We start from the raw sequence: 24,993 nt of genomic DNA, 5'->3' as shown, positions 1-24,993 counted from the left end.
TGAGGAAAAAAAAAATTAGAAATTTTTTTTTTTAAAAAAACCATGAATAATTTTTTTAGGCACCCAAAAAAAAAATTTCTGCTAAAAAGCTAAATATTTTTTAAAATAAAAAAATCTCTCTCTCTCTCAACCTAAACACTATTATTTTATCAGCCAAAGTACTCTTAACCTTTTTCCTCTTCATGGAAATGCAAACATATCTTCACATGGGTATGAGCCCAAAAAACAAAACAAAGTTCAGAATTCGAATAAGCAGAAAGCATTCATCAGATTTGCTTTTGATGAACAACCTAATGGTCATCTGTACTATATCACTATACTAATATCCATGAATAGTTACACAGATTAGGGACCCAAAAACGAAAAAGAAGAGAAAAGAAAAGAAAAAAACAGAGAGAATATTAGAGAGATTTTTCAACTAATATCAATCTCTTCTTCGCTCAAATTTTCCTCCCCATTTCGTTTAATTAGTTTCTGCTACACAAATTCAAATCCGAACCCATTTCAATTCCCATCTCATTTCATTTCCAAGCTTCGGTAATCCAACATGCTCCCTTTCAATCCCAAGAAATCGTACCCTCCGCCTCTATTCCCGCCGCTGCTGCTGCCGCCATTGCCGCTGCAACAGCACTCCTTGCTGTTCTGCACTCCCAAACTGCAAGCAAAACAGAGCCCTCTCCCTCCCGTCTTCAGTGCCTTCTCCGGGGACCCTCCCTGGTATGGCGGGCTAATTCTCAGCTCCAGGTTTAAATCCGGGCATCGCTCTATGACCGGCCCCGTGACCGCCGGCGCAGTCTTCTCTTCCTCTTTCACGCTCGCGAAAGAGATCGTCGTCACCTCCGGCGACGGCTCGTTGATCGGCCGGTGAGTGGCGGGGTCGATTCCCCTGTTCAGAAGCTTCCTTCTTATGTGGGTGTTCCAGTAATTCTTAATCTCGTTGTCCGTTCTTCCCGGTAGTCTCCCGGCGATCAGAGACCATCTGCGGCGAGATCCATAAATACCCATTTCAATTCAAACTCCCAAAAACCCATTTAACCCCACACAGATTTCAAAATCATTTGATCCAATCAACCCCAAACCCAAACCCAAAAATGAATTTTTCATGTCTAGGAATTGAAGAATTCAACTTACTTGTTGCCGAGGAGGCTGTGCAATTTGATGATTAGCTCGTCTTCCTCTTCCGTAAAGTTCCCGCGCTTGAGGTCCGGGCGTAGGTAGTTGATCCAGCGGAGACGGCAGCTCTTGCCGCAGCGGAGGAGGCCGGCGGCCTTGGGTAGGGACCGCCAGCAGCCCTCGCCGTGGGCGCGGATGTAAGCGATGAGCCGGTCGTCCTCCTCCTTGGTCCACGCGCCCTTGTTGGTGTGAGCCTTCTCGCAGCAAGGAGACCTCCCCATTTACTCCGCCACAATTCCAAAACCACCACAACCCACTCTCCACAGCTAGCTGCTTCGCTAGCTTTTATTGCCACTAGCGATCCTCCTGCTGATGGTGGTTCAACCCAATTCAATTCACATACTCAAAAAATAAAAAACAAAAACAAAAACCAGACAACCAAAGCAAACAAATCTTTTTCCTTAATTATTTTTTCAGAGTTGCTGAAACACCAAGGCCGGCCCTTGTGATGGCTTGAGATTGGGTTTTATAGGCTTTTGACTCTCAGCCCGGAGAGAGAAAGAAAGAGAAGAGAGAGAGAAAGAGAGGGGAGTGACCCTAATTGCTTCTAGATGTGAGTTGGTGAGACAGGTTAGAGGGAGGAGTGGCTGGTGGTGGCCTCCATTTGGTGACATTGGCATCAGTATGTATATAATACAATATATGGTATATTATTGTATTGTGGGTATGTGCTTTTATATAGAAGAAGGGGTTGAAGGAGCACAGAAACCATAGGTGGTTACCTATATAGTTGAGGTATCAAGTGTGGAAAGCAAAGGGGCGTGCACTTGTTTTTGGTTTTGCCTTTTTTCCCTTGTGTGGATTCATGATTTAGTTAAATCTCTATGTATCTTCTATGGCACACCATGTACCTAAATACATGTGAGTTCTTATATTATATGTGTGTGTATTGTGTTGGTGGAACTAACCCTTTAATGGGTTTTTGTTGGGGGAGCTATCTGGCTAGCTACCTAGGTCTCCTCCTACTTTGCTATTGCATTTCTTTATTTAATTCATTATATGGGCATATTGGTTTGGTTGAGATTTGATCTTTGCCATAACCATTGAATTTTTATATTTTTATTTTTTGAGGTCGTCAAACAATTAGAATAAGAGATTTTTATGTTAAATATTTTCTTTTTCCTTCGATAATTGAGTGATTTTTTCATAAATAGATTAGCTACTTTTGGGACAGCCTCGACGATGGACTCTTTGTTGTCCATTATTGCCTAGTACTGGTGCTTTGATTACTAAGATTTTGTCTTGTGTTGATCAAAAAATAGATTTCGTTTAAAATGGTCTCACATTACTTAACCAATTTTAATGTTTTATATTACATGAAAAATATTTAAGCATGCAAAGTCGTTACTAACTGTGTCGTGTTTTTGAGACAACTAATCAAATTCTTTTATTTGGGGGTGATTCAAGGGAAGTTTTGACTCAAAATGATAACAATTAATTAACGATTACCTAGAATTTTAGAATTTCATTGATTATTTAAAAAATAATGTGGTTACATAACCTAATTCTGAAACACCTAGTCACCGATGACCTAGCATAATAACATTCTTGAGATCAACTTAAATGCATGTTATTGTGTTTTTTGAAATGTTTTAATTATCTTGTGGTTGAATGATATCAAAACTCACCCCCCCCCCCCTCTTCTCAAATCACTACTAAGAGTTCTGCATTAATTAGAAAATTTTAGTTGGTGCATTACAACTAGAGTGAAGTATTCGCCAGCTCGGCGATCGGCGACTTGCATTTTGGGCAATCACCAATGGAACTTTAGGTATTTTTCATTTTTAATCAATGACCTAAATAAAGACTTCTTAGAAATAATTAGAAAAATAAATTACTTGTTTTAGAAGAAATCTCAATTGTAAAAAAATGATATTTTTAAGTTAGAAATGTCTCGTTTAAATCCTGAAAATCGAGAGAGATAAAAAGTAGACTTCCATTTAATTAATAAATAAATAAATAAAGTGATCGTAAGGTTCAAATCTACTCGACTATAATCAACATACTTAATGACATTCTTGCTCGAAACCCGACTAACATGCTATATTTTAAGCATAAGTGCAAATTGCAAGTCCATCCAAGAAATATCATGAAACAATTTTAAACCCAAAACTTTTTTTTTTTTTCTTTTTCGACTGCATTTCTATAAAATCATTTAATTATGGGAGTGAAAATCTTACACTATCCAACTACCCTTAAAAAACGTCATCTACTCTTTCCACCATTTCACATTATACACACACACACACACACACACACAAACAAAAACCTAACCAAACACCCTGAATTTATGATTAAACCCAAATCCCTACTTCCCCACAAATAAACGAACAGTGCAAGATAAATACAAATATTTTATATATATATATATATAAGTAAGTATCTATGTATGGATGGATGGATTGGTTTTGTTAGCTGTGTGGGAATTTGGGAAGGGAAGAGTTCTAAGTGGATAGGTTATTTCTTGTGCACAAGTATAGAGATGGCAGTTGTGGATTTTTATTCTATTGGTGCTATATCATGCATGGGGTGGGGAGAGAGAGAGAGAGAGAGAGAGAGAGAGAGAATGGGTGTGTGTGTGTGTGTGTGTGTGCATGCTTCTAGAAGAGTTGGGGGAGTTGGGTTGAAGGCAGGGTGATGAAAGAAAAGAGAGAACAGGAGAAAGATATATATAAATAGATATGGTTGTGGTTGTGGTTGTATGTGGGCTTTGGTTCACCTTCCACTTTTCCCTTTTCCCTTTTTTTTTTTTAATATCCTCTCCAACCTTGTGGTACAAGTTTATGCAATGTGGGTAGGGTTAGGGTTTGGGAGGTTGATTCATCTTTTTGTTGCTATCCCTCCTCCAATTTGCAAATTATTTGCCACCCACCACCACACACATGCTCTCTCTCTCTCTCTCTCTCTCTCTCTCTCTCTGACCTAATAATGTAAACTGGGCCATTTTACCTACCTTTTCACAATATATGACTGTCCTCACTCCATGGGGGAGTCCAAAATGGCTTCACCATTGATGTTGAACTACTGCAGGATTCATGGTTTTATTCCTGAAGGTACTTCATTTTTTAAAAATGTTTTTATTGGGAGAAACCTACCAAAGCCTATCCAATATTTGGTCTGCTCCCAAGAATTGCTCAAGCGAAAAAGACGCTACAATCCTTTTGTTCAAAAACGGGGGGGGGGGAAGGAAAGTGAATGCTACAGATTGGAAAACCATGCTCAGTTTAAGTATCACTTAGTTTTTTTTTTTCTTTCAAATTATAAAAAATGTAATATAACTCGGAAAACTTTATCATTGGAGTTTATAAATTATAATTGCATACATTAACTGATCATTTCAATCAACCACACTTAGTATATCGCTCTATTGCTTTATTATTCAAATTAGAATAAGGGAAATATCCATTACTTTATGCCCAATCCTTAACTTTCTTTAATTAAAATAATAATAAAATTTTAAAAATTTAAAAATGTTAATAATGTACTGAAGAGCACAAAATGTTATAAACAAATAAATAATTTTTAAAATATAATAAAAAATTATTTATCAAAAAGTCATGATTATGGACTTTAGGCGCGACAGTCAAATTGTTATTTTGAGATGTTACGAGTTCGAAGCGTGAAAATAATTTCTTACAAAAATGTAAGGTAAGATTACTTATTATACATTCATCGTGATCTGTTCCTTCTTGGGATCCCGCATATGCAGGAGCTTTTGTGTACCAAACTATCTTCTTTTCTTCAAAAAAAAAAAAAAAATTATCAAGAAGTCATGATCTAATGGAGGAGGTTGGACTCGAGGGCTTTTACCCATTTCAGCTATGAAAAATGCACCAAAAAACACATGGAGGAGCCGCTAATCTTGGTGAAGTAAAGAAGATTTTTCTCTTTAAAAAAAAAAAGGAATTTCATAACTGCATTGTTCATGAAGAAAGATTAAACTAAAAGGTATGGCTGAGATTAGGGTTGGCAAAAACAATCTGAACACAGGATAGCAGCCAGCTCAGCAGCACGTGGACGTCATGTGCTTAGGTATTGAATTGAAACAAGACTCGTGGGGTGGGGCTGTCCTAAAACCCTTACCTACCTCTTTGGCTGCCCTCCCCATGTGGGACTCTCCCCTGCTCCTGGCCCTAATCCTCAACCCCCATCTCAAAAGAAGGTCACCTCCAACTTCTCCTTCCCTTCTTCTTTAATTTTTCTTATTTTCTTCTTCAATAAACAAAATGATACATTGATTATTGCATTCATGATGGAGACACCCACCAGAGATCTCCCTCACCTTGTTTCTAAGGCACAGGCGTGCAATGCCACAGCTCACATTGGGTTGTCAAGTCCAAATTAAAACCCCAATTACCCAAATTATCATAAAACCCAAATGCTAATGTTTGGTGGGCGAGGTAATGTTGGATTTTCTTGCATAGGTTTTGGTATATATATATATATATATACACGCGCGTATGCATGTGTGTGTATGTTTAAAAATGAAATTTTAAGATAGTAAAAAATGTATAGTTAATATTTTTTAATCAAAAAGTTATTACATATTCTACCATTGAAATTTTTTATAATTATAGGGAAGAAATAAGGTGTGAAAAATGAAAACATTTATTGGCAAAGATATTTCAACCATTACTTTGTAATTGTATTTTTTTAATAATGAGCAAAAGAATGCGACTTTTTTTTAGGAATTTGGATAGCCACCTTCAAAAAATAATTACTATAATGAACTTTGGTATAATGGTAAGAATGTTTGCATAGTATACAAATCTTTTCAATTTGATTAAATATAAATATCATAATAATTCTTCCATCCACATTTTCGGCACCTAGAGAATCTAGACTCTGAGGCATAAGATTCTTCTAACCAAATGGGCATATTAATAACTTCTTGGGGTCATCCCTAGTCCCCAAAAAAAATTAAATGTTTTTCATCTATACAATCTCTTGTTTAAAAAAAAAAAAAAAAAAACTATAATAATAAACTGCATTTGTGGGTCTAGATTGTTGTAAAATGCAACAAATCAAAAACCTGAATTTATGGCCCCTAACACAGCGTTAGTGTTCTTTCCACACTATCAGTATAAATCACTTATCATCTATGCATTTTGTTAATTAATCCAAAATGGGATGAAAGTATGCCTGTGCATAGGTTTCTGCTAGTTCAGCTTGCGAGCTCTACCAAAACCTTGCCAGTACAGTATTATTTGTATGAAAAAAAATATGCAACACATCCCCTATCCTGCAGATTAGAGCTTCGTGCCAAGTGAAATTCAATGATGAGCTCGCAACAGCCTGGCTTACTTCATTCTCTTGCGAACTTCGTATAAGTAGCCGAGGATAATGACTGCTGCGGCAACTGCAACACCAAAAGCACCCTGTGCTAGAACAGTGCTGTCCTTGGTAATGATTTTGGAGGAACTTGGAGTGAACCCTAGCTCAGAAAGTTTCTTGTGTGATACTGCATAGTCCCTAAAGAATGCATCCTCATCCTACAAAAATAAAAGAAGTAACAAGAACCATCCATGTTTCAGATTTCCAATGGTGAACATCACTGCATAGTAGAGGTAATGTGTCAATTTGAAGCTAAATTGGAGAAGTAAAGAGTTCTGTATTGCCATTTTATTTTTAAGCAGCAAAACAGAACCATCTGGGCACACAGGATACAGATTTTTTACTGAACAATGTAAGTGAAAAATGGGAGAGTTTGGGTGACTTAGCCACTGATTGAAACTAGGGCATAATACCTTCGCATACAGCTCAACATAACGGTGGAACTCAGGATCATCCAATAAAGCTGTGTCTGTTGGGAGTTTCAACAGTCCCTCTGATTCCACCTTCAGCAGCTCCCTAGTTTCAGATAAATTACAAGAAGTGTGAGATGAGAATTTATTGCACCTGAGTCCCTTATTTTTCAAGATAGAGAGGATAAGGAGAAACTAGAGGACCAAAATGCCTTTGTCTGAATCTTACACGAAGTATGAATTATCAAACTTCAGAGGATCCTGGGTCCAAGGGCCATCAAAACCTGATCTCTCTGGATGCGCCCTTCCCTACAACACCAAAAACAATCAAATCATCTGGATATGTGCATCTAATACCCAAATAAATATAAACATAAATATATATATATATATATAGATGCACTTGGGAAAAAAGATACCAGCGTGTGCCCCCCTGAAAGCGCTACAATATCCTTGTCAGACAGTCCCATCCGATAAAAAATGTCCCTAAGATGCGACACACCTGCCACCGATATTTTCAGGATGTATGATAGATAAATCCAACTTGCATTCAGTGCAACACTTCTCACAATACCTTATTTTAAAAATAAGCTTGTTGATATTGACAGTGCATGCAGAACCACACACAAAACACAACTTTCCTGATCTAGCCCAAGGGCAAGTCACCCAAGACACAGAGAAATAAAAAATAAAAAAATTATAGGCTAAAAGAGAAACCATACACAAAATCTGCAAGAGAAACAAAGTTGGCCAAAAGAATCCATTCTCCAAAAATGAAACAGACAACCACTTCTCTGTCAGTTTTACTTCTGCCACTCTCATGGCTACTACAATCCCTCCATTTTTCCTCCTAATTTCATAAGTAGCTCAATGCCTTCCTCCTCACAAAAAAGAAGAAGAAAGAGAGATAAAACAGAGAGAGAGAGAGAGAGAGAGAGAGAGAGAGAGAGAGGAATGAAAAACTAAATCAAACAAATTATAAAATCACAATCTCAATGTTTTCCTAGATGCATAGGGGTTGTGAGTTGGCCCATTCTTCCATGATGGACTCGGGGAATGGAAACGAGTTCACAACAACCCAGCACCCTCAAGCGACCCCAATATCTAGGACAATGGTTAAGAACGTTGCCCATATCAGATTGAGTCAACCTTGATGCTCATAACTTTCTCATGGCCATCTTACAGATCATTCCATGTTCAATCTGTCACGGTCTCCAAAATAACACTGAACACCCGAATATCTGCATCATAGGTTCGGAATGTATGCAATCCCAACAATCCAATGACCCAGGCTGATGTCAAATTGATTTCAGCCCCAGCGTGTATAATGGCATGCACGGTATGCTGAACTCCCTCATGGCTAACCAAATCCACATATCAAAATAGCTAACTCAGCTTGGGTAACAGTCTTGAGGCCAGGCTTCCTTGTGCCCTAGCAAAGAATAGTGCAGACTTACACCGCCAGCGATGGCTCACATATTCAATCTCCTTCTACTCTGTCTTCTCTTCCACCACATGCAAAGGCTTATTTTTGGAGCATCTCTGAGATACATAGCCCTTCTCCCACACTCATTAACATTCCATCCAGGGTTTATTCAATCACCCTCCACTAGTTATGGCAAGAAGATTAAGTTCTTGGTTCTACGTGATCTGTCCAATTCTTCCAACTATTTTTCATCTAAGCAAGGCTCCTTTCCTACATCTCATGCAAGACAGTCTGGAGCCAAGATGTTGGCGGTTGAGCTTTAACCAAATGTCATGATGTTGAATAAATGAATCAGATGACATGCTGCTGCTTGCTTTCATCAGACACTGCAATGAGTATATGAAACCCTTTGGTGTACACGTCCAAGTCCTTGCTGACTTGCTGCGCAAAGTGAGGGAACACAGTCTGAAGTAGACCTCCCCTCGGTAGTTGGTTGACAAAAATATATGGTTCACAACTTCTTACTTCATCCAGTTAAGAGCCCATCCAAGCAATTCCCAAGCTGTGACTCAATCTTCCCCCACCAAGTGCTGGAATAACCTTTAAGACTGGTAATGGCGAGATTTACCTCATCCTCACACTAAACCCACCAGTAAATGAATAAAACAATCATATAAGTCATCAACCCTGACCATTAAAGTCACACAACATGACTAAGACCATAGTCAGCCATTGAGCATGAAGAGAATTACCTGGATGGGGTTCCATGGTTCACTGACGTGACTGCAATCAAGGCAGACATACCAATTATGTCTACCACTCCCTTTCGGTTTGTTAATCTATCATTTGTAAAATATCAAGGTGGGCCAACACAGTAGACAACTTACTGATGAGATCTCCAACCTCTCTATGGAGACCTGCCCATGCTCCCTTTAAGGTCCACAATGACTTGGCCATATTGTTGGGTGTAACCACACGAGTACAATGAAGATGCTGTTGCACCTAGGCAAATTATCAAAGTTGTCTCAAATGGGTCTCAGTGACTGTCTTGTACTGTCAGCATTGTAGCAGATAACGACAGGATCGACTGTCCAATAAAGGCTCGACAATTGTGGGACAACAGAGTGAAGTAGCAATAGGCAAACACCAAGTTTATACCAAAAATCATGTTCACAGCGCACACAGGTACTCAACCCTAATTCCACTGGCCAATTCTACACCTCAAAAATCAAATCCATCCTCAAAAGGATGTACAATGCATGCATATAGATAAAATACTTCCCTAAATTCCAAAAGAAACCCACTTGCATAAGTTACTAGATGGAAATAGAAACTAAATCAAAGAAATTATCAAACCAGAACCTTCATAATTTCCTGATGATAGGTAAGGCCTCCAGGCAGGCCCATTGATGTCAGACAAAACAGACAAAGGAGGAACAAAGAAAAAAGAGAGGGACATAGGGAAAGAAAAAAAGGGAGAAGAGAGAAGGGAAAGAAGAAGAAAAAATGAAGTTGTTGTGAGGGAGAGTAGGAAACAGCTTTAGAGAGAGAAAGAAAGAGGGCAAATATGAGATTCTCTTTTCTTTAATTGAATTGACCCCCCTCCAAATGAAATTCACTAGGTTGATATGTGTAATAACCAATTCAACATAGATTCAAGATAGTTCTTCCAGTCATGTGATGAAGACATTCAACTGATCCCCTGAACCAAATTAATCTTTTATCCAAAATTAAATAATCCCTAACACCTTAAGCCTATATTTGTGGGCAACCAAGAAATACGAAAGATAATAACAATTAAAAATTACAAATAAACTCAAATTACTCAAAAATTATAAAATAACCCCAAAGTAATAAATATAAAAACTAAACCCAAAATAACTAAACAATTCAAAAAAAATCCTGAAATAATAAACTTCCTAAAATATCAAATTTCTCACAAAAAGAAAAATCCCTAATTTCTAAATCTTTGAGTGGAATATGATGCCTAGAATTATCAGTAGGTGTTTCTCCATCAAACTACCCTGATTATAGAAAACTTGACCTTGAGTTTTTTTTCTTTTTTTTAATAATAAAAGAAGAATTTCATTAATAGAATAAAAATATACAGCTAGGAGAATAAGGCATCTCCTTAACATAGTCTGTAAAATCCAGATAAAAATCCCAAAGAAACAACCTAACGACCAAAAAACAAGAGAGAAAACCAGCACGAATTAACATTCCAACACATAACACCAATTGTGCTGAATATCAGAAAACCTCACCCCCCTTAAAATTCTCTTGTCCCACACACTGAAGAGAACCCAAATAATGTATCTTTTCCCAAACCAGCAACCAAGATGACTTCTTCCCTAGAAAAATGCGTGCATTACGCTCCATCCACAACACAACCTCCAAAAGACTGCAAATAAAAAAAGCACATTTCTAGAGCGCTGCCCTTTCCTTTTTCCTGCTAAAGCCAGCAAAGACCCTGCCGAAAAAATTCGCCACTGTCTTAGAACTCGCCCAACATTTTCTTGAAATACCAAAATAAATTATTCCAAACCCTCCAAGCATAGTCACAATGAATGAACAAATGCGATGAAGATTCCGAACAATTAAAACAAAGAACACATATGTCTGGAGATGTAGCCTTCAAAGGTCTCCAAACCCGCAGCAAGTTATTGGTATTAATTCTATCAAGCGCAACCAACCAGACAAAAGCCTTAATTTTAAAGGGGACTTTGGCCTTCCAAATGGAACTATATAGAGGAAAAGATAAATTAGACCTATTCAACAATCACAAAAAGATTTGCAAGAGTAAACCCTCGAAAGATCCAGAGACCAAGACCACCTATCCTCCTTTAAAGAAAAACAACAGTTATTCATCAAGACTAGCAAAGAGGGTAACTTTACCATCTTCCTATCGTGTAACAATCTCTGAAAGTGGCAATCCCAAAAAGGCAAAGGACCACCTGGATCAACAACCAAAGAAGAAATGGACCCATCCTGTCATGAGCTCAAGCGAAAAAGACGTGGAAAAGAGGTGGACAAAACTACATTCCCCAACCAAGGATCTTTCCAAAAATGGATATTACTTCCCACCAAGAATTTATTATGGGGAATGAAGAAGGGGAGAACTTTGAGAGATAGATTTCCATGAACTCTCCGAAGAACATCTAAATCTCAAATTAGTATCCCACCCATTCTTGTCTAATCCATACGTACTTTTAACAACCAAATGCCACAAGGAAGAATTCTCTAGCATAAACTGCCAAAGCCATTTAACCAAAAGAGCTATGTTTTTAGACACCACATTCCCAAAACCCAAACCACCACGCCTGTTTAGACCTACCCATGACCACAAGAAATTCCTTATCATCTTCTCAATCTTATTAGCGACCCTCGTTGAAATCTTGAAAATTGAAAAACAATATATAAAAGGATACTACAAAGATAAGCATAGATAAGCGTTATTCTAACACCAATAGAAAAGCGTTACTCTAGATAAGCGTTATTCTAAATCCCAAAGGCTAGCAGCTCTAGGGTTACCCTCCAAAGGAACCCCAAGATTAGGACAGTGGCCAACCCAAAACAGTACATCCCACATCTGCAGATAACTCCCTAACACTCTCAACAGACATATTGATAGCCACGATATCGCTCTGTTGCATATTAATCTTAAGCCCAAAACCTTCTGGAAAACGTGAAGGAGACCCAAAATATTCTTAAAGGAGGGTTTATGATCCTTTAGAAAGAAGATAGTATCATTGGCCAACTGAAGGTTTGACACCCTAACCCCCTCTCTCCCCACCTTCATACCCTTAGACCAAGATTTAAACTTACCATTCACTAAAACTAAGTAGCTCACATTATGCAAACCACCTTTAATCCAATGCCGCTATCTCTCACCAAACCCCTTCCTCACAAAAGTCTTATCCAGGAACTTCCAGCCCACAATTTGCCTATCCCCACAAAACAATTCATACTAATTCTTCATTTTGCAGCTTGGACCACTTGGTTAAAGTTGTTCTAGATTGGCGACGTTGCTAGTATGCCATTTAAAAAATAAGACTCCATACTTCCTCCACAAACCCTTGATGGCACGGAAGCCTTGGGCAAGCTAAGTGTTACGTATCCAAATCAAATGGCAAATCAAGTAAATATGCATTCGGTCCATATTCAAGAATGATGGGAAAAAGATTCACTAGATTTGGTCAAAGTACACCGTGGAAAAAGAAGTCGGTGATGGAAACACATATCCAATGGATAGAGAAGAACTTAGATTAAGAAGATTCTCAATAACGGGTTCAATAATGAGCAACCAATTGTGGCTCATTCCTTGGGTTTAGAGTGTGCGATTGTAGTTTAAAAGCTAAGCCATTTAAAAAAATAAGACTGCATACTTCCTCCACAAACCCTTGATGACACGGGAGCCTTGGACAAGCTAGGTGTTACGTATCCAAATCAAATGGCAAATCAAGTAAATATGTATTCAGTCCATATTCAAAAATGATGGGAAAGAGATTCACTAGATTTGGTCAAAGTACATACCGTGGAAAAAGAAGTGATGGAAACACATATCCAATGGATAGAGAAGAACTTAGATCAAGGAGATTCTCACTAACCGGTTCAATAACGAGCAACCAATTGTGGCTCATTCCTTGGGTTAAGAGTGGGCAATTGTAATTTAAAAGCTAAGCCATTCTCTTTGTATTTGACAACTCGTATTGAATTTCATTGCAAGTCTTAGCATCTAAGTCGAGTGACAAGTCAAGATTTATTTTTGGCCTAAAGGTAAATCAACTATGTCTAATGTCACCAAAGACTATTCTAATGTCTTATGTTGGAAGAAATTAAGGCCCACTTCCTCGAAGGAAGAATTGTGACTCATGTCTATTAAATAGCTTATTTAAGTAACTCGATCATCTTTCCTTTATGCCTTCTTCTTGGACCAAAACACTATCATCCTCATTTTTTATACACTGGATATTATCCAAGTCCTTACTCTTTCTTTCTACAGCTCTAGCAAGTTTAAAATTGTCTTCTTCCCCTTCCTTTGTATCTCGTCTAGTATATAAATTATTATATGCACTATGTCTAGCTTCACTAATGACCTTTTTGCATCTTCTCTTTCCTCTTTATATTTTCAAAGTTGTTCATATATTTTTGCCATATCTTAATTCACATTCTTTTTGTCTTAAGAACCTTTTGGAGGGCTTGACCCCAACATTAACTCTATTTACTAGTTGAGAATCTTCCACTAGATTCACCCAAACCTTTTTTCATATATTTTTAATGAAACTAGCTATTCTATTCAAACAATGATTATGTCTATGCTATATCCTACTATCCAGTCACACCATCTTTGATAAATTTTAGGGTAAAAGACACTGACCTCCCCTCAAGTTTGGCGAAAAGAAATAGAACACCCCTAAGAATCCTAGTGACTTCTATTGAGGTTTCAAAAATTCCAAAACTTCCCATGAGGTGCGCCAAATAGACGCAAATCCCCTATATTTGCAAAAAATACAAGTCTTTTGAGAGTATATGTATCCCAAAAATAAAATTTCAAGGGAGATTTGTGGGATTTTTGAAACCTTAAGAGAGATCCTCATTTGGCCAAACCTCAAAGGAAGTTAGTGTCTTTTGCCTTAAATTCAATTATACTTTCTCCCTTTAGGTTCCACCACCTAGTTCACTTACATTGATCTGTGTTACCTTTTGTCATCCATTTTTTATGCGCATATCTAACACTAATACTCTATGTTGATTGTTGAGTACTTAAATCATTTACCTAATAATAATCCTTTACAATCCTTACATTACAAACAATCTACCCTCCTAGTTAAGAAAAAATCTGCTCGACTTTTATTTTATCTACTCTTGAAGGTTATTAAGTATTTTACTCCCTTATTAAAGCATGTATGCTTTATTATAAGATTATGACATAGTAAAGTCTAAGATCATATCATGGGACTCACTTTTATCTCAATATCCATGTCATCCATGTACCCTCCCATAACCTTTATTGTCCTTATCAATGTAACCATTCAAATCTGCTCCTACAAACATTTTCTTAGTCTATAACATCCCTTGTATAATATTATCCACATCTTTGATCAAAATTGTCTTTTAATATTTTCCCTCTACTTTTATGCAGAGAGGTTGTTTCCTTCTACTCGAACCCGTGACCAATCGGTCGTAAAGAAGCAACCTTACCGTTGATTCAAGGCCCACCCTCTCTTTTAAGATTTTCGACTAAACCTATTTCAAGAGCATAAACACTGATGAGATTTATTATCTTGTCCTAAGAACATGTTCTTGATTTTTATGATTCTACCTCCAACTCTCTTTAACATCTACTCTATCTCTGGGATCTTTATCTATAATGTTCCTATTTCATTCTTATGTTTTTCTTTCCCATGTACCAAAGTTTAAATCATGATTTTTTTAATTTATCTAGCTTTCAGCCCTGCCTATTTTTTCTTGAAGACAGATTATGTTAACTTTTCTTGTAATCATTGTGTCAAGTACTTCCATGCTTTTTACCAAATAAGTGTTCGTATTTTCCAAGTTGGTAAACCATCCCTAGTCTCCTGAACTAGCTTTTTTACTTGCCCATGTCCAAAATAAAGTGAGAACCATCACACTGCTGAAATTTATTATCTTGTCCTAAGAACATCTTCTTAATTTTTATGATTCTACCTCCAAGTCTCTTTAACATCTACTCTATCTTTGGGATCTTTATCTATAATGTTCCTATTTCATTCTTGTGTTTTTCTTTCCCATGTACCAAAGTTTAAATCATGATTTTTTTAATTTATCTAGCTTTCTGCCCTGCCCATTTTTTTTTTTTTTGAAGACAGATTATGTTAACTTTTCTTGTAATCATTGTGTCAAGTAATTCCATGCTTTTTACCAAATAAGTGTTCCAATTTTCCAAGTTGCTAAACTATCCCTAGTCTCCTGAACTAGCTTTTTTACTTGCCCATGTCCAAAATAAAGTGAGAACCATCACATATTTGACATTGGATACTAACATGACCATTGCACAACCTAGCCCAACTTGCACATTTTCACTAGACACAAGTAATACAAATGCAATGTGTCGTTCACAAGGACCCCAATGAATAATGTGCAATGATTCATATCAAGTTTTGCACTAGCTGTTGCATACCAAACACAACCCTCCTCCTTTACTTGAGCTTGGAACGGGTTGTGTTGAAAAGAACTAAGAGCATCACAAGCGGAGGAATGCCATTTAATATGCTTCTCACCAAATTAAGCATTATGCCCAATGCTAAATCAGTAAAAGGGAAATCAAGCTTATTTAGAGGCCTTACCAAGCATTCTTGGTTCACTAAATTTTGAACTATTTAGAGCTTGGCCTCTAGCCTAAGTACATTAATATGATAATTTATTCTGCATTCTTGCTTGATTCTATTTAAAGCACCCCAAAGTCAAAAAATCAAAATTGATACAAATCTATGCAGCATCCAATTCCAAGAGAAAGAGAGTCTGATAACTACAACATAAATACAAAAGAATTTACAAAATTAACTTCCCACTTGTAATTAGAAAATGATTCTTAAAAGCCACAAAATGTTGCTAACACAATTTACAGAATCCCCTGTTACATGAAAACCAGCAAACACCTTTAACAATAGCTTCCTGATCATCAGTCATCACCCCTAGAAAAAATTAATAATAACATCAATAATTGCTCGGAGAAAAGTAATTGAAAACCCATCTTGTCCTTGGACTCCTAGCACCTTGTCCCAATTACAATCTAGAAGAGCCTCCAAAATCTCCTTTCTTTCACAAGATCTTTTCAAGCCAAATGGCCTTTTCTTCACCTATCTTCTCAAACTCCATTCCCACCAACAAAGCATGCTGGTCAGCCAGGTAAACCCCCTTCATATTGGTCCCTTCTTCAAAGTGCATTCCCTCAACTTCCACCTTAATAATAAAAGTACATTTATTGTGAATATTTCCCCTGTGGAAGTTTTGTGTTTTTGTTCCCCTCTTTGAGTCAAAGAGCTTTTCTTTTGTTTCCAAGAGATGTCCACCATCCCAATAACATTGGCCAGCTCCTTCAGAACGTAAAAACCCTCTCTTTTTTGTTATATCTTAAACTCTTAGCAAACAGGTATGGTACTCTAATGAAGTATCTTCTACAATTCAACTGGTGGAGACACCCTTTACCACCGGACAGCACAGAAAAAGTAAAGTTTAAATCGCAGGAGCTATAAGCAAAATATGCAATCATTACAATGAGTAAAGAACTGTTGACTGTTCCAATGCAATGTTATTTGTTTTATTCCATAAAAATAGCATCTTGAGGAGCCTACCATACTAAACTTCTACAGCCAGCACAGCATGTATATGATTCAATTTATAACAACATTTGACAGCTATTAAAAAATAAAAGATCTTCCAATTTACAGTAAATTGTTTATAATGATTCATATTCAGGAGGATAACTTGTCCTTCCCTTTTGTATTTCTCCTCTTCCTCTTTGTAAATCTTATTTTTCTCTCCCATAAAAACAAAAAAAAACAAAAAAGCAAAAAAAAAACAGCTATCTTCATCATTACAAACACCATGCCTCATCAGTTAAAGGAAAAGGAAAAAAAAAAAAAAAAGGAACTTTTGGAGTCCTGCAAATGTTATTAGAAAGATTGAAAATGTTCTTTTCATTTTTCCCTACATCATCCTGGCCCACAAGCAGCACTATAAAATGCTATTAAAGGATGATTATCCTATGAACAGAGAAATTTCAAATGCCTACAATTAGGTGAGTCATGAATAATACATTCAAAATGATAAAGAGAAAATGGAAGACTTGGAAATTTATTGTCGATAAAGAAACCTCATCAGCTGAATAAGATACTGCTGATATTGTAATGACATTGCAATACCTTGTTTAGCATCTGGAAGTCTTCCTTCTTTGGGAGAAATCTTTGAATCCTAAAATCAAGAGAATATTTAACAAAGATTCAAAGTAACAGGATCCAGTAACAAGCTATGTTTTCCTAATACGCCGCGTACCTTCCTTCCAGGAACGAAGTCAATTGTGGGGCCTCCAGTGATTTCAACTGCAACAACACCTGCAAGCTGAAAAGCAACCGGTTTATTAGCCAGTGAGAAGCACTTTAGCCAGTGTCAAAACTAATCAGAATAATGTTGTGAACATCTAGATTTGATCTTTATTTTTATACATTAAAATCAAAATATGGTTGAAAAGCAACAGAAAAAGGGAGAAAACAATCTGCATATTGTTCGTATAGCAGTAACATTAATAAAACTCATTCCAACTTCATAATAAACAATAACAGCAACAACAGCAGCATGTAACCTGCCCTCTTATGCTATCTTCAAAACAAAATCCATTGCTTTAGCCAAAAAAACAGAATAACAATGAAATTTTAACAATCCTTGAGTCTCAAAATGAACCAGAATCTTATCTAAAAAGATAAACCAAAAGTTCACCAACTTGTTGAACAGTATAATCACCTGGTATAGGTCTGCATATGTAATTTTTGGATAGTTAGACTTCACTTCCTCTGACATTGAGAGGAAAAACAACCGTTAGATATGCAATCAAGTAATGAAGAATCAAATTAAAGCTATCAAGTAATGAAGAATCAAATTAAAGCTAACTCCACAAGGGTAAGACCAAAGAACATAACTCTATGCTAAATGAGCAAATTTTAAGAAATGCAGTAGCATGTAGTTACTCTTAAGTTTAGAAAACAAAAAAAAAACATAAAAGTCTTGCTAACATCGGATGATAGCGGTGTAAATTCTAATTTAACAGTTGATTTTGACATTAAAACTGTCTGCTTTACTAAATTACTAACGATTGACCTTTGAGATGCCTGCATGGGTTATGTTCATAAGCTCAAGAGGAGAAGGAATAAGATGGGAATGTAATAAAAATTGAACAAGGATATAATAGTTTACGCTCAGGCAAAAGTTTGCGTTATTCCAACTAGGAATAGACATTTCTAGAGTGAAATTTGAGAATTAGCCATCCTTGTCTATTTCATGTTATGGATTAACAAAATATGTTACATTTGTCATTTACTTTATGACAACACATTTTCTTTTTTGTAAGTTATCAAATATTTATATTATGATCGTGTTAGATTACCACTTTACCTAAAGCTTAAGTTGTTAGATTGTGGACCAATGTAATGGCCCTAGGCCCAACTCTGGAGAGGTATTGTCCGCTTTGACCAACTGGTCTCACAGGTTTGTCCCATAAAAGGCCCCTCACTTAGTTGGAACCCAAACCCTCCTTATAAACCCAAGATCTCCCTAGTACACATCCAATGTGGAACCGTGACAAATTCTCCCGTCCAATCTCTGACGTCCTCATCAACGTGATTCTCTAGTACACATCCGATGTGAGACCGTAACAGGCACTCCTGTCTGATTTCTGACGTTTTCATCAGCGTGATCTCTCTAGTACACATCCGATGTAAGACCATGACAAACTCTCTCGTTTGATCTCTAACGTCCTCGTCAAAGTGGCTTACATCTCTATGTAGGATCCACTCACATGATAGTGTCCCCAAGACATTTCCACTCACATGATAGTACCCCCAAGGTGGCTCTAATACCAAATGTAAAGGTCTTAAGCCCAACTCAGGTGAGATATTGTCTGCTTTGGCCCACTAGTCTCACGAGTTTGTCATATAAAAGGTGCCTCACTTAGATGGAGCCTAAACTCTCCTTATAAGCCCAAGATTTCCCTAGTACACATCCAATGTGGAACCATGACAACCAACAATGTATATCAAGCTTTAGCAAATCATTTTGAATAGATATAATGATGACAAAGTGTAACCTTTAAAACTAACTAGATACATGCTTCAACATTTAGGAAGGAGGATATAGAAAAAACTCACCACAAAAATCAATGGCCTTTTTCAAGCCATTATTTGATCCATGATTATACTCCTCCTCATTCCTAATTGAGCCATTGGGCCCACCTGTCTTTGTATGAACATCATAAGTACCTGCATCATGCCACCTACAATAAAAAAAAAAGTTTATACATACATACACGAATGCATAGGCAACACTGTAAAAATTAATATAGGCATGAAAATTTAATGCGGGAAAAAACTTGTACGGGATAGTGACTTTGTCATTCTTTTACGCATATGGATAATTTTTTTTTTTGGATAATAGCATGTCGTTTATAAAATGACCATAGTTGTTAGAATCTTACGACTTGCAATTCATCATACAATTAGTATCAATTCCACACCAAATAAATTTAAATCTTACTAGGGAATAGAAAAACAATTGAATTGTTGTCGAATCTATAGATTCACCCCTAAATCTAACATCACACAATTCTAGGTTACATTAAGGCTTGATATACATAAAAATTTTACCAAAAGTGCTAATGAATTTGGTCCTTTCCTTGACTGAACAACAGTTGATTACGGAAAATTCAATTGGAGGGGAGATTTGGGCTTGGAAAGGCATCAGAGCCACCAAGGAGAAGTGAAAGGCTTTAAACTTCATCCTTCTCTCCATATTTTGGTGTGCTTGGATAGAAAGAAATAAAAGAGCCTTCAAAGATACAACTACTCCGCTTCAAACTTGCAAAGCACAGTGGATTGCTACTGTTTCCAGTTGGCTTAGTGGGCAAATTGTTAATGATCACAATGTAATCCTTGATGTTTGCCACACTCTACAGAGTGGTTGATGTTTTGTACCACGTTATGGCATCCCCTTGATGCCTTGTTAATATAAATTTCTCTTTACTAATTAAATAAAAAAAAACTAAAAGTGCTAATTAAAAATTTTAATTAATTAATAAAATTAATTAGAAATTAATAATAAAAATAAATGTAATTTAATAATCAGAAAATATTTAAAATACTACTTAAAATTGTTAATTAAAAATGTTAATTGAAAATGTCAATTACTTAGTCAATTAGAAAATATTGAAAATGTCAAACAAAAATTTCAATTAACATGAATATTAATTAATTTGTTTTAAAAACATTTAAAACATTAAATGTAAATATTAATTAGAAAAATATAAATTAAAAATGTTAACATATTTAATAAATTTAAATTATTTTTTATGATTATAATATATTAATTATACGTTGAAATATAATATTATGCACTTGATAATAATATATCTATTCGAATAACACTTATAATAAAAGTGACTAAAATAGCACTGATAATCCGTACTTTTTTACACAACCAAAAAGTACTAATGACTTTCAACACTTTTCCAAGTCAGTACTTATTATCAGTACTTTTCCAAATACATACTTTTTTTCAAAAAGGTATTTTTCATAAGTGGTTTCAAATGATCCCTTAAACCCCAAAAATAACATTTCTTTTTTTTTTTTACCTTTTTATTGCTTTCATTTTTATATGATTTCCTTCTTTTCCTTGTCTACATCAATTCGGTGCTAAAAAAAAAGAGGAGAAAATAGAACTTTATGCATTATGTTGCCTTCACAAACCTTTCTTCACTTTTGGAGGAGCATAGTGTCCTGCCATTGAGAAAAAGGAGCAGACTACTCATTGGCAAAAGTGTTTCTCATGTTTTCTTGTGTTTTTAGGATTCAATAATTGATTTTTTTAGTAGTTTATTCAATTTATTATCAATTTCTTTAAGTTAATTGTTTTCTTTCCTTTTTAGTTAAATAAAGAATAAGCATGAAATATGATTTTTCTAATTCTTGATAGACACTGAAAGTACAGTTTTTTATCAAGCAAACTGGGGCCTTCTCAACACTTTTGAGGAGTTCTATAGAACAAGCAGATTCGTGAATTGCACAACTTGCATTAATGCACTTTTGTCACCTTGATTCTGAAGAAAACAGGGGGCTTGCAATATCAAGGATTTTCACCTAATCAACCTTGTAGGAAGCATCTACAAGATCCTAGCCAAAGTTCCAGCTGTGAGGACCATTCTAGAAGTCATTGAGCACTACCAACCCGCTGCTTTTGGGGTGGGCAGACAGATCATGGATGCAGCCCTTACAGCAAACAAAGTTGCGGATGCATACCACAAGGAAAGAAAAGGAGGGGTGGTGTGTAAGCTCGACCTAAAGAAAAGTTCTTACCACATCAACTAGAACTTTCTTTTGTATACTTAGGAAAATGGGCTTTGGGGAGCTTTGATGCAGATGGATTACACAATGCATCAATACTCCAACCCTCTCTGTGCTCACTAATGGCTGCTCATAAGACCTTTCAATTCTCTAGAGGCTTGAGATAAGGTGATCCCCTATCCCCTTTTTTGTTTATGGTGATGGAAGTGTTAAGCCTTGTGCTGAAGAAAGCTACCAAAGGAGGGCTCCTTAAAGATCTGAGTATAAGCAAATGCGAGGATTTATGGAAGTTTCACATCTTCTATTTGCAAATGACACCATCATTTTATGAAGAAGACCCCTCCAAATCCTCAACCTTCAACGCATTTTGGTTGGGTCTGAGGCCATCTCCGGCATAAAGGTGAATCTATGCTAGTTGGGATAGCACAAGGAGGCCTCTTCTAGCTGGACTTTTGGGTTGCAAGATGGGGACCTTACCCATTAAATATCTTGATCTTCCTCTTGGAGCCAAATTCAAAGAAAAAATAGTTTGGGACTTCATTACTAAAGAGTTAGAGAAAAGACTGGGAAGCTAGAAAAGGAACTTCTCATCAAAAGATGGGAGACTAACTCTCATCAAGAGCACCTTTACTAACCTTCCCGTCTATTACTTGTCCCACTTTCCAAGACCTGTTTCAGTTTCCAAAAGGCTGGAAAGAATTCAGAGGAGATTCCTTTGGGAAGCTCAGGAGAGAACTTTAAATACCACCTTGTCCACCATACACATAAAAAATATGGACAATAAAAATAATCAAAGATAAGAAAAAAGCAAGTCAGTTACGCCTATTCCTAATTCTAAATGGAATGTAATGATGTAGGAATCCATATGTAAACATAGTATCTATCTAGATATGCTTGAATGAGTGGGGGTGGTTAATCACCCTACTTGTTTGGGAGGCTTGGGGCTAAAATCCCTCTATACTTTCAATAAAGCCCTTCTTAGGAATGAATATGGAGACTCATGAAAGAAAAAGACCATGTTGATAAAGAATCACTACTTCTAAATATGAGCTCGAGCACAACAAATGGATCACTCATGTTGGAAGAGGGTCTCACTGCATAGGGGCTTAGAAATTCGTCAAGAAAGGTTGGGATGATTTTTTCCTCTATATCAGCTTTCAAGTGGGGAAAGTGGACTATGTTTATAACTTTTGGCATGACGACGTGTGTGACCAAAGGGCCCTAAGTGCTGAATTTCCTTCCATATTCAGATTGGCCTTGGCAAGGATGCAGTCATCAGTCAACATCTTGAGATCTCAGATTAAAGGATCTTTTGGAACATTCACTTCATTGGAAGTGTCTTAGATTGGGAACTTCATCACCTCAATGATTTTTACAGTAGTTTGTACAAATCCCAGTATCGCACTACTACCAACGAACCAAAATGGATCCTGGACAATAATGGTAGATTCAAATTGCAGCAATCTCCCTTGGATTGACATCTAGAAGACAGCAGCCCCCACAAAGGCTGCTTTTCTTGCTTGGGAAGCAATGCACAAGAAGATTTTAACCCTTGACAACCAGCAGAAAAGGAGGCTGACACTTGCCAACAAATGTTTTCTTTGTATGGCTGATGCTGAATCAGTTGGCCACATCTTCCTGCATTACCCCTGGACCAGGAACCTTTGGAGCTTGGCCTTCTCCTTTACCAAGCAGCAGTGGACCACTGCCAGCTCTGTGTGAGGGTCTTGGAAAGGTATTCGAACCACCAAAGGGAAGAGGAAGGCTTTGACTCTCATCTCTCTTGCCAATTTTGGTGTGCTTGGAAGGAAAGAAACAGGAGAGCCTTTGAAGAACCAGCTACGCGGCTATGCCCCTTCAAATGAATAAAGATCAGTGGTTTTCAACTGTTACCAGCTGGCACAGTGGGCAATTTTTGGATGATCATAATGTAATTATTGATTTTTGTGAAACATTGCAAGGAGGGTGGTCCTTGTTTTGTTTGAATTCTGGGTTGACATCCCCTTGATGCCTCGTTAATAAATTCCTTTTTGCTAATTAAAAAAACCCATTTTTCTTGTTTCTCAATTCATTTATCAATGTATGCATCTCATTTGGAATCAATTTTGAAATTTTTTACAATTTGATTTGTTTCTCAATTCCTGAAGTTGGAATTTTGATTCATCTCAATTTGACAACTATGATAATAGTACATTGAGGTTTGTGTTTTCGATTGACATTTGGACCTCCTTTAGAAGTAGACCTGAACGTTAATGCGTATGCACATGATTAAGGCACAATTAACATGACTTGACATCCCTCGTGCAAGTTTTTTTTTGTCTTAACATAGTTTATTCGTTCATATGGAAAAGACGAATTCTAAAATTCGATGCTGTATATGGGACTAAGATCAGCCCTCGAAAATTTTAATTTGTATGAACTTGAACAAAATGTAAGACAAGATAGTGCTAAATTTATTCAAATTCCACATGATGCCAGAAATGAAGCCTCTACTCCATGCTCCCAAACGTGGTCTGAGTGTCAGATTTCTCAATATTTAGAATAGAAAACTCCACTTAACCAAGCTAACCTACCTTTCCTTCTCATTTTTTATTTTATTTTTTTCAAATTTGGGTGGAAGGAATGGTTAGTTTCAAAACTAAATAAATAAATTTTCTTAGGAACCAAAAAAAAGGTGATAGGTAAAAGGGATTACGCCAGACGGAGCATGATGGGGGCGCAGTTCCTGCTGGCAATCAGTGCTCGGAGGTCTCGACGAGCCTTGTCGATTTCCTTCAGATACTCACTGTCGACGACCGGTAGAGCCATAGAAACCCAGGGACTGAATCCGAAACCGCCGCGAAGACAGAGAGATGAAGAAGAAAGTGATCGGAGACTGAAACGAGAGAGAGAGAGAGAGAGAGAGAGAGAGAGAGAGAGAGAGAGATTGACTGGGACAACGTAAGGGAAACAGGGACGAACAAGAGGCTGGAGCTCAGAGGAGAAATGGGCAGGCGGAATCCACAGGCCAAAATAGATAGATGGATTAGAGCGGAGAGAAGATTGCCACGTGTCCACAATTGAGGGGGTTCTGCTTTGGGCCTTCTTGCTGTTGGCCCATTACTTATAAACTCAACATACATAGGTCAACTTTCAATCTTTGTGCGAAATTTTTTATAAAATAGTGGAAGGATGGATTTAAATTTGTGTGGAATATAGCATTTTATAAAAGAATTCATTTACTTTTTTTATCTATTTATTAACAAAATTACAAATTTCATTTCAAGGCCCAAACTCCGATGCTACAAAATTGAAAAATCATAAATCACTATTGATTATTATTTCCTATATTTTATTCGTATTGCCTAAATAATGATATAAGTAAATATAATTTTATGCTATGTCTTACAAAAATTTATTTTCAAAAAGGTGTGAAAAAATATAAAGTGAAACAAAATTGATCAGCTTCTAAATGTTTTATTTGTACATTTTCATTTAATTACTCTTAATTCTTTTCATTTTTGCCAACCAAATGTGGGATAATCTTTTCATGTGAAAAGAGAAAGAAGGAAATGCCAAGTCATTC

The 24,993-nt window shown here is 36.6% G+C and overlaps 2 protein-coding genes across 2 annotated transcripts; both read right to left on the bottom strand.

Annotated features, from left to right (window-relative positions):
* Positions 1-276: 276 nt before the first annotated feature.
* On the bottom strand, positions 277-2,019 carry LOC131156656 (MYB-like transcription factor 4). Its single transcript, XM_058110511.1, has 2 exons — positions 1,132-2,019; positions 277-979 (listed from the first exon to the last, which is right to left on the bottom strand). The coding sequence occupies exons 1-2, from the start codon at positions 1,392-1,394 to the stop codon at positions 517-519; spliced, it is 726 nt and encodes a 241-aa protein (XP_057966494.1). The 5' UTR covers positions 1,395-2,019; the 3' UTR covers positions 277-516.
* A 4,158-nt stretch (positions 2,020-6,177) lies between these two features.
* On the bottom strand, positions 6,178-24,499 carry LOC131156655 (L-ascorbate peroxidase 3). The gene is made up of 9 exons (XM_058110509.1): positions 24,124-24,499; positions 19,242-19,366; positions 17,842-17,891; positions 17,377-17,442; positions 17,247-17,295; positions 7,337-7,419; positions 7,147-7,226; positions 6,921-7,023; positions 6,178-6,665 (listed from the first exon to the last, which is right to left on the bottom strand). The coding sequence occupies exons 1-9, from the start codon at positions 24,234-24,236 to the stop codon at positions 6,474-6,476; spliced, it is 861 nt and encodes a 286-aa protein (XP_057966492.1). The 5' UTR covers positions 24,237-24,499; the 3' UTR covers positions 6,178-6,473.
* Positions 24,500-24,993: the final 494 nt, after the last annotated feature.

This window comes from Malania oleifera, chromosome 5, assembly GCF_029873635.1.
Source record: "Malania oleifera isolate guangnan ecotype guangnan chromosome 5, ASM2987363v1, whole genome shotgun sequence".
NCBI classification, from domain to species: Eukaryota; Viridiplantae; Streptophyta; class Magnoliopsida; order Santalales; family Ximeniaceae; genus Malania; species Malania oleifera.
The sequence above is the reverse complement of the archived record's forward strand: the minus strand, read 5'-3'. Positions and strand labels throughout refer to the sequence as shown.

What these genes read in the sequence shown, in the direction of transcription:
- LOC131156656 (XM_058110511.1), bottom strand. Translation starts at nt 1,394, where the DNA reads ATGGGGAGGTCTCCTTGCTGCGAGAAGGCTCACACCAACAAGGGCGCG. An exon ending in CACAGCCTCCTCGGCAACAA is followed by an intron (nt 980 to 1,131) that starts GTAAGTTGAATT and finishes ATCTCGCCGCAG; the next exon opens with ATGGTCTCTGATCGCCGGGA.
- LOC131156655 (XM_058110509.1), bottom strand. Translation starts at nt 24,236, where the DNA reads ATGGCTCTACCGGTCGTCGACAGTGAGTATCTGAAGGAAATCGACAAG. An exon ending in AAAGGCCATTGATTTTTGTG is followed by an intron (nt 17,892 to 19,241) that starts GTGAGTTTTTTC and finishes TCTCAATGTCAG; the next exon opens with AGGAAGTGAAGTCTAACTAT. An exon ending in ACTTCGTTCCTGGAAGGAAG is followed by an intron (nt 17,296 to 17,376) that starts GTACGCGGCGTA and finishes TCTTGATTTTAG; the next exon opens with GATTCAAAGATTTCTCCCAA.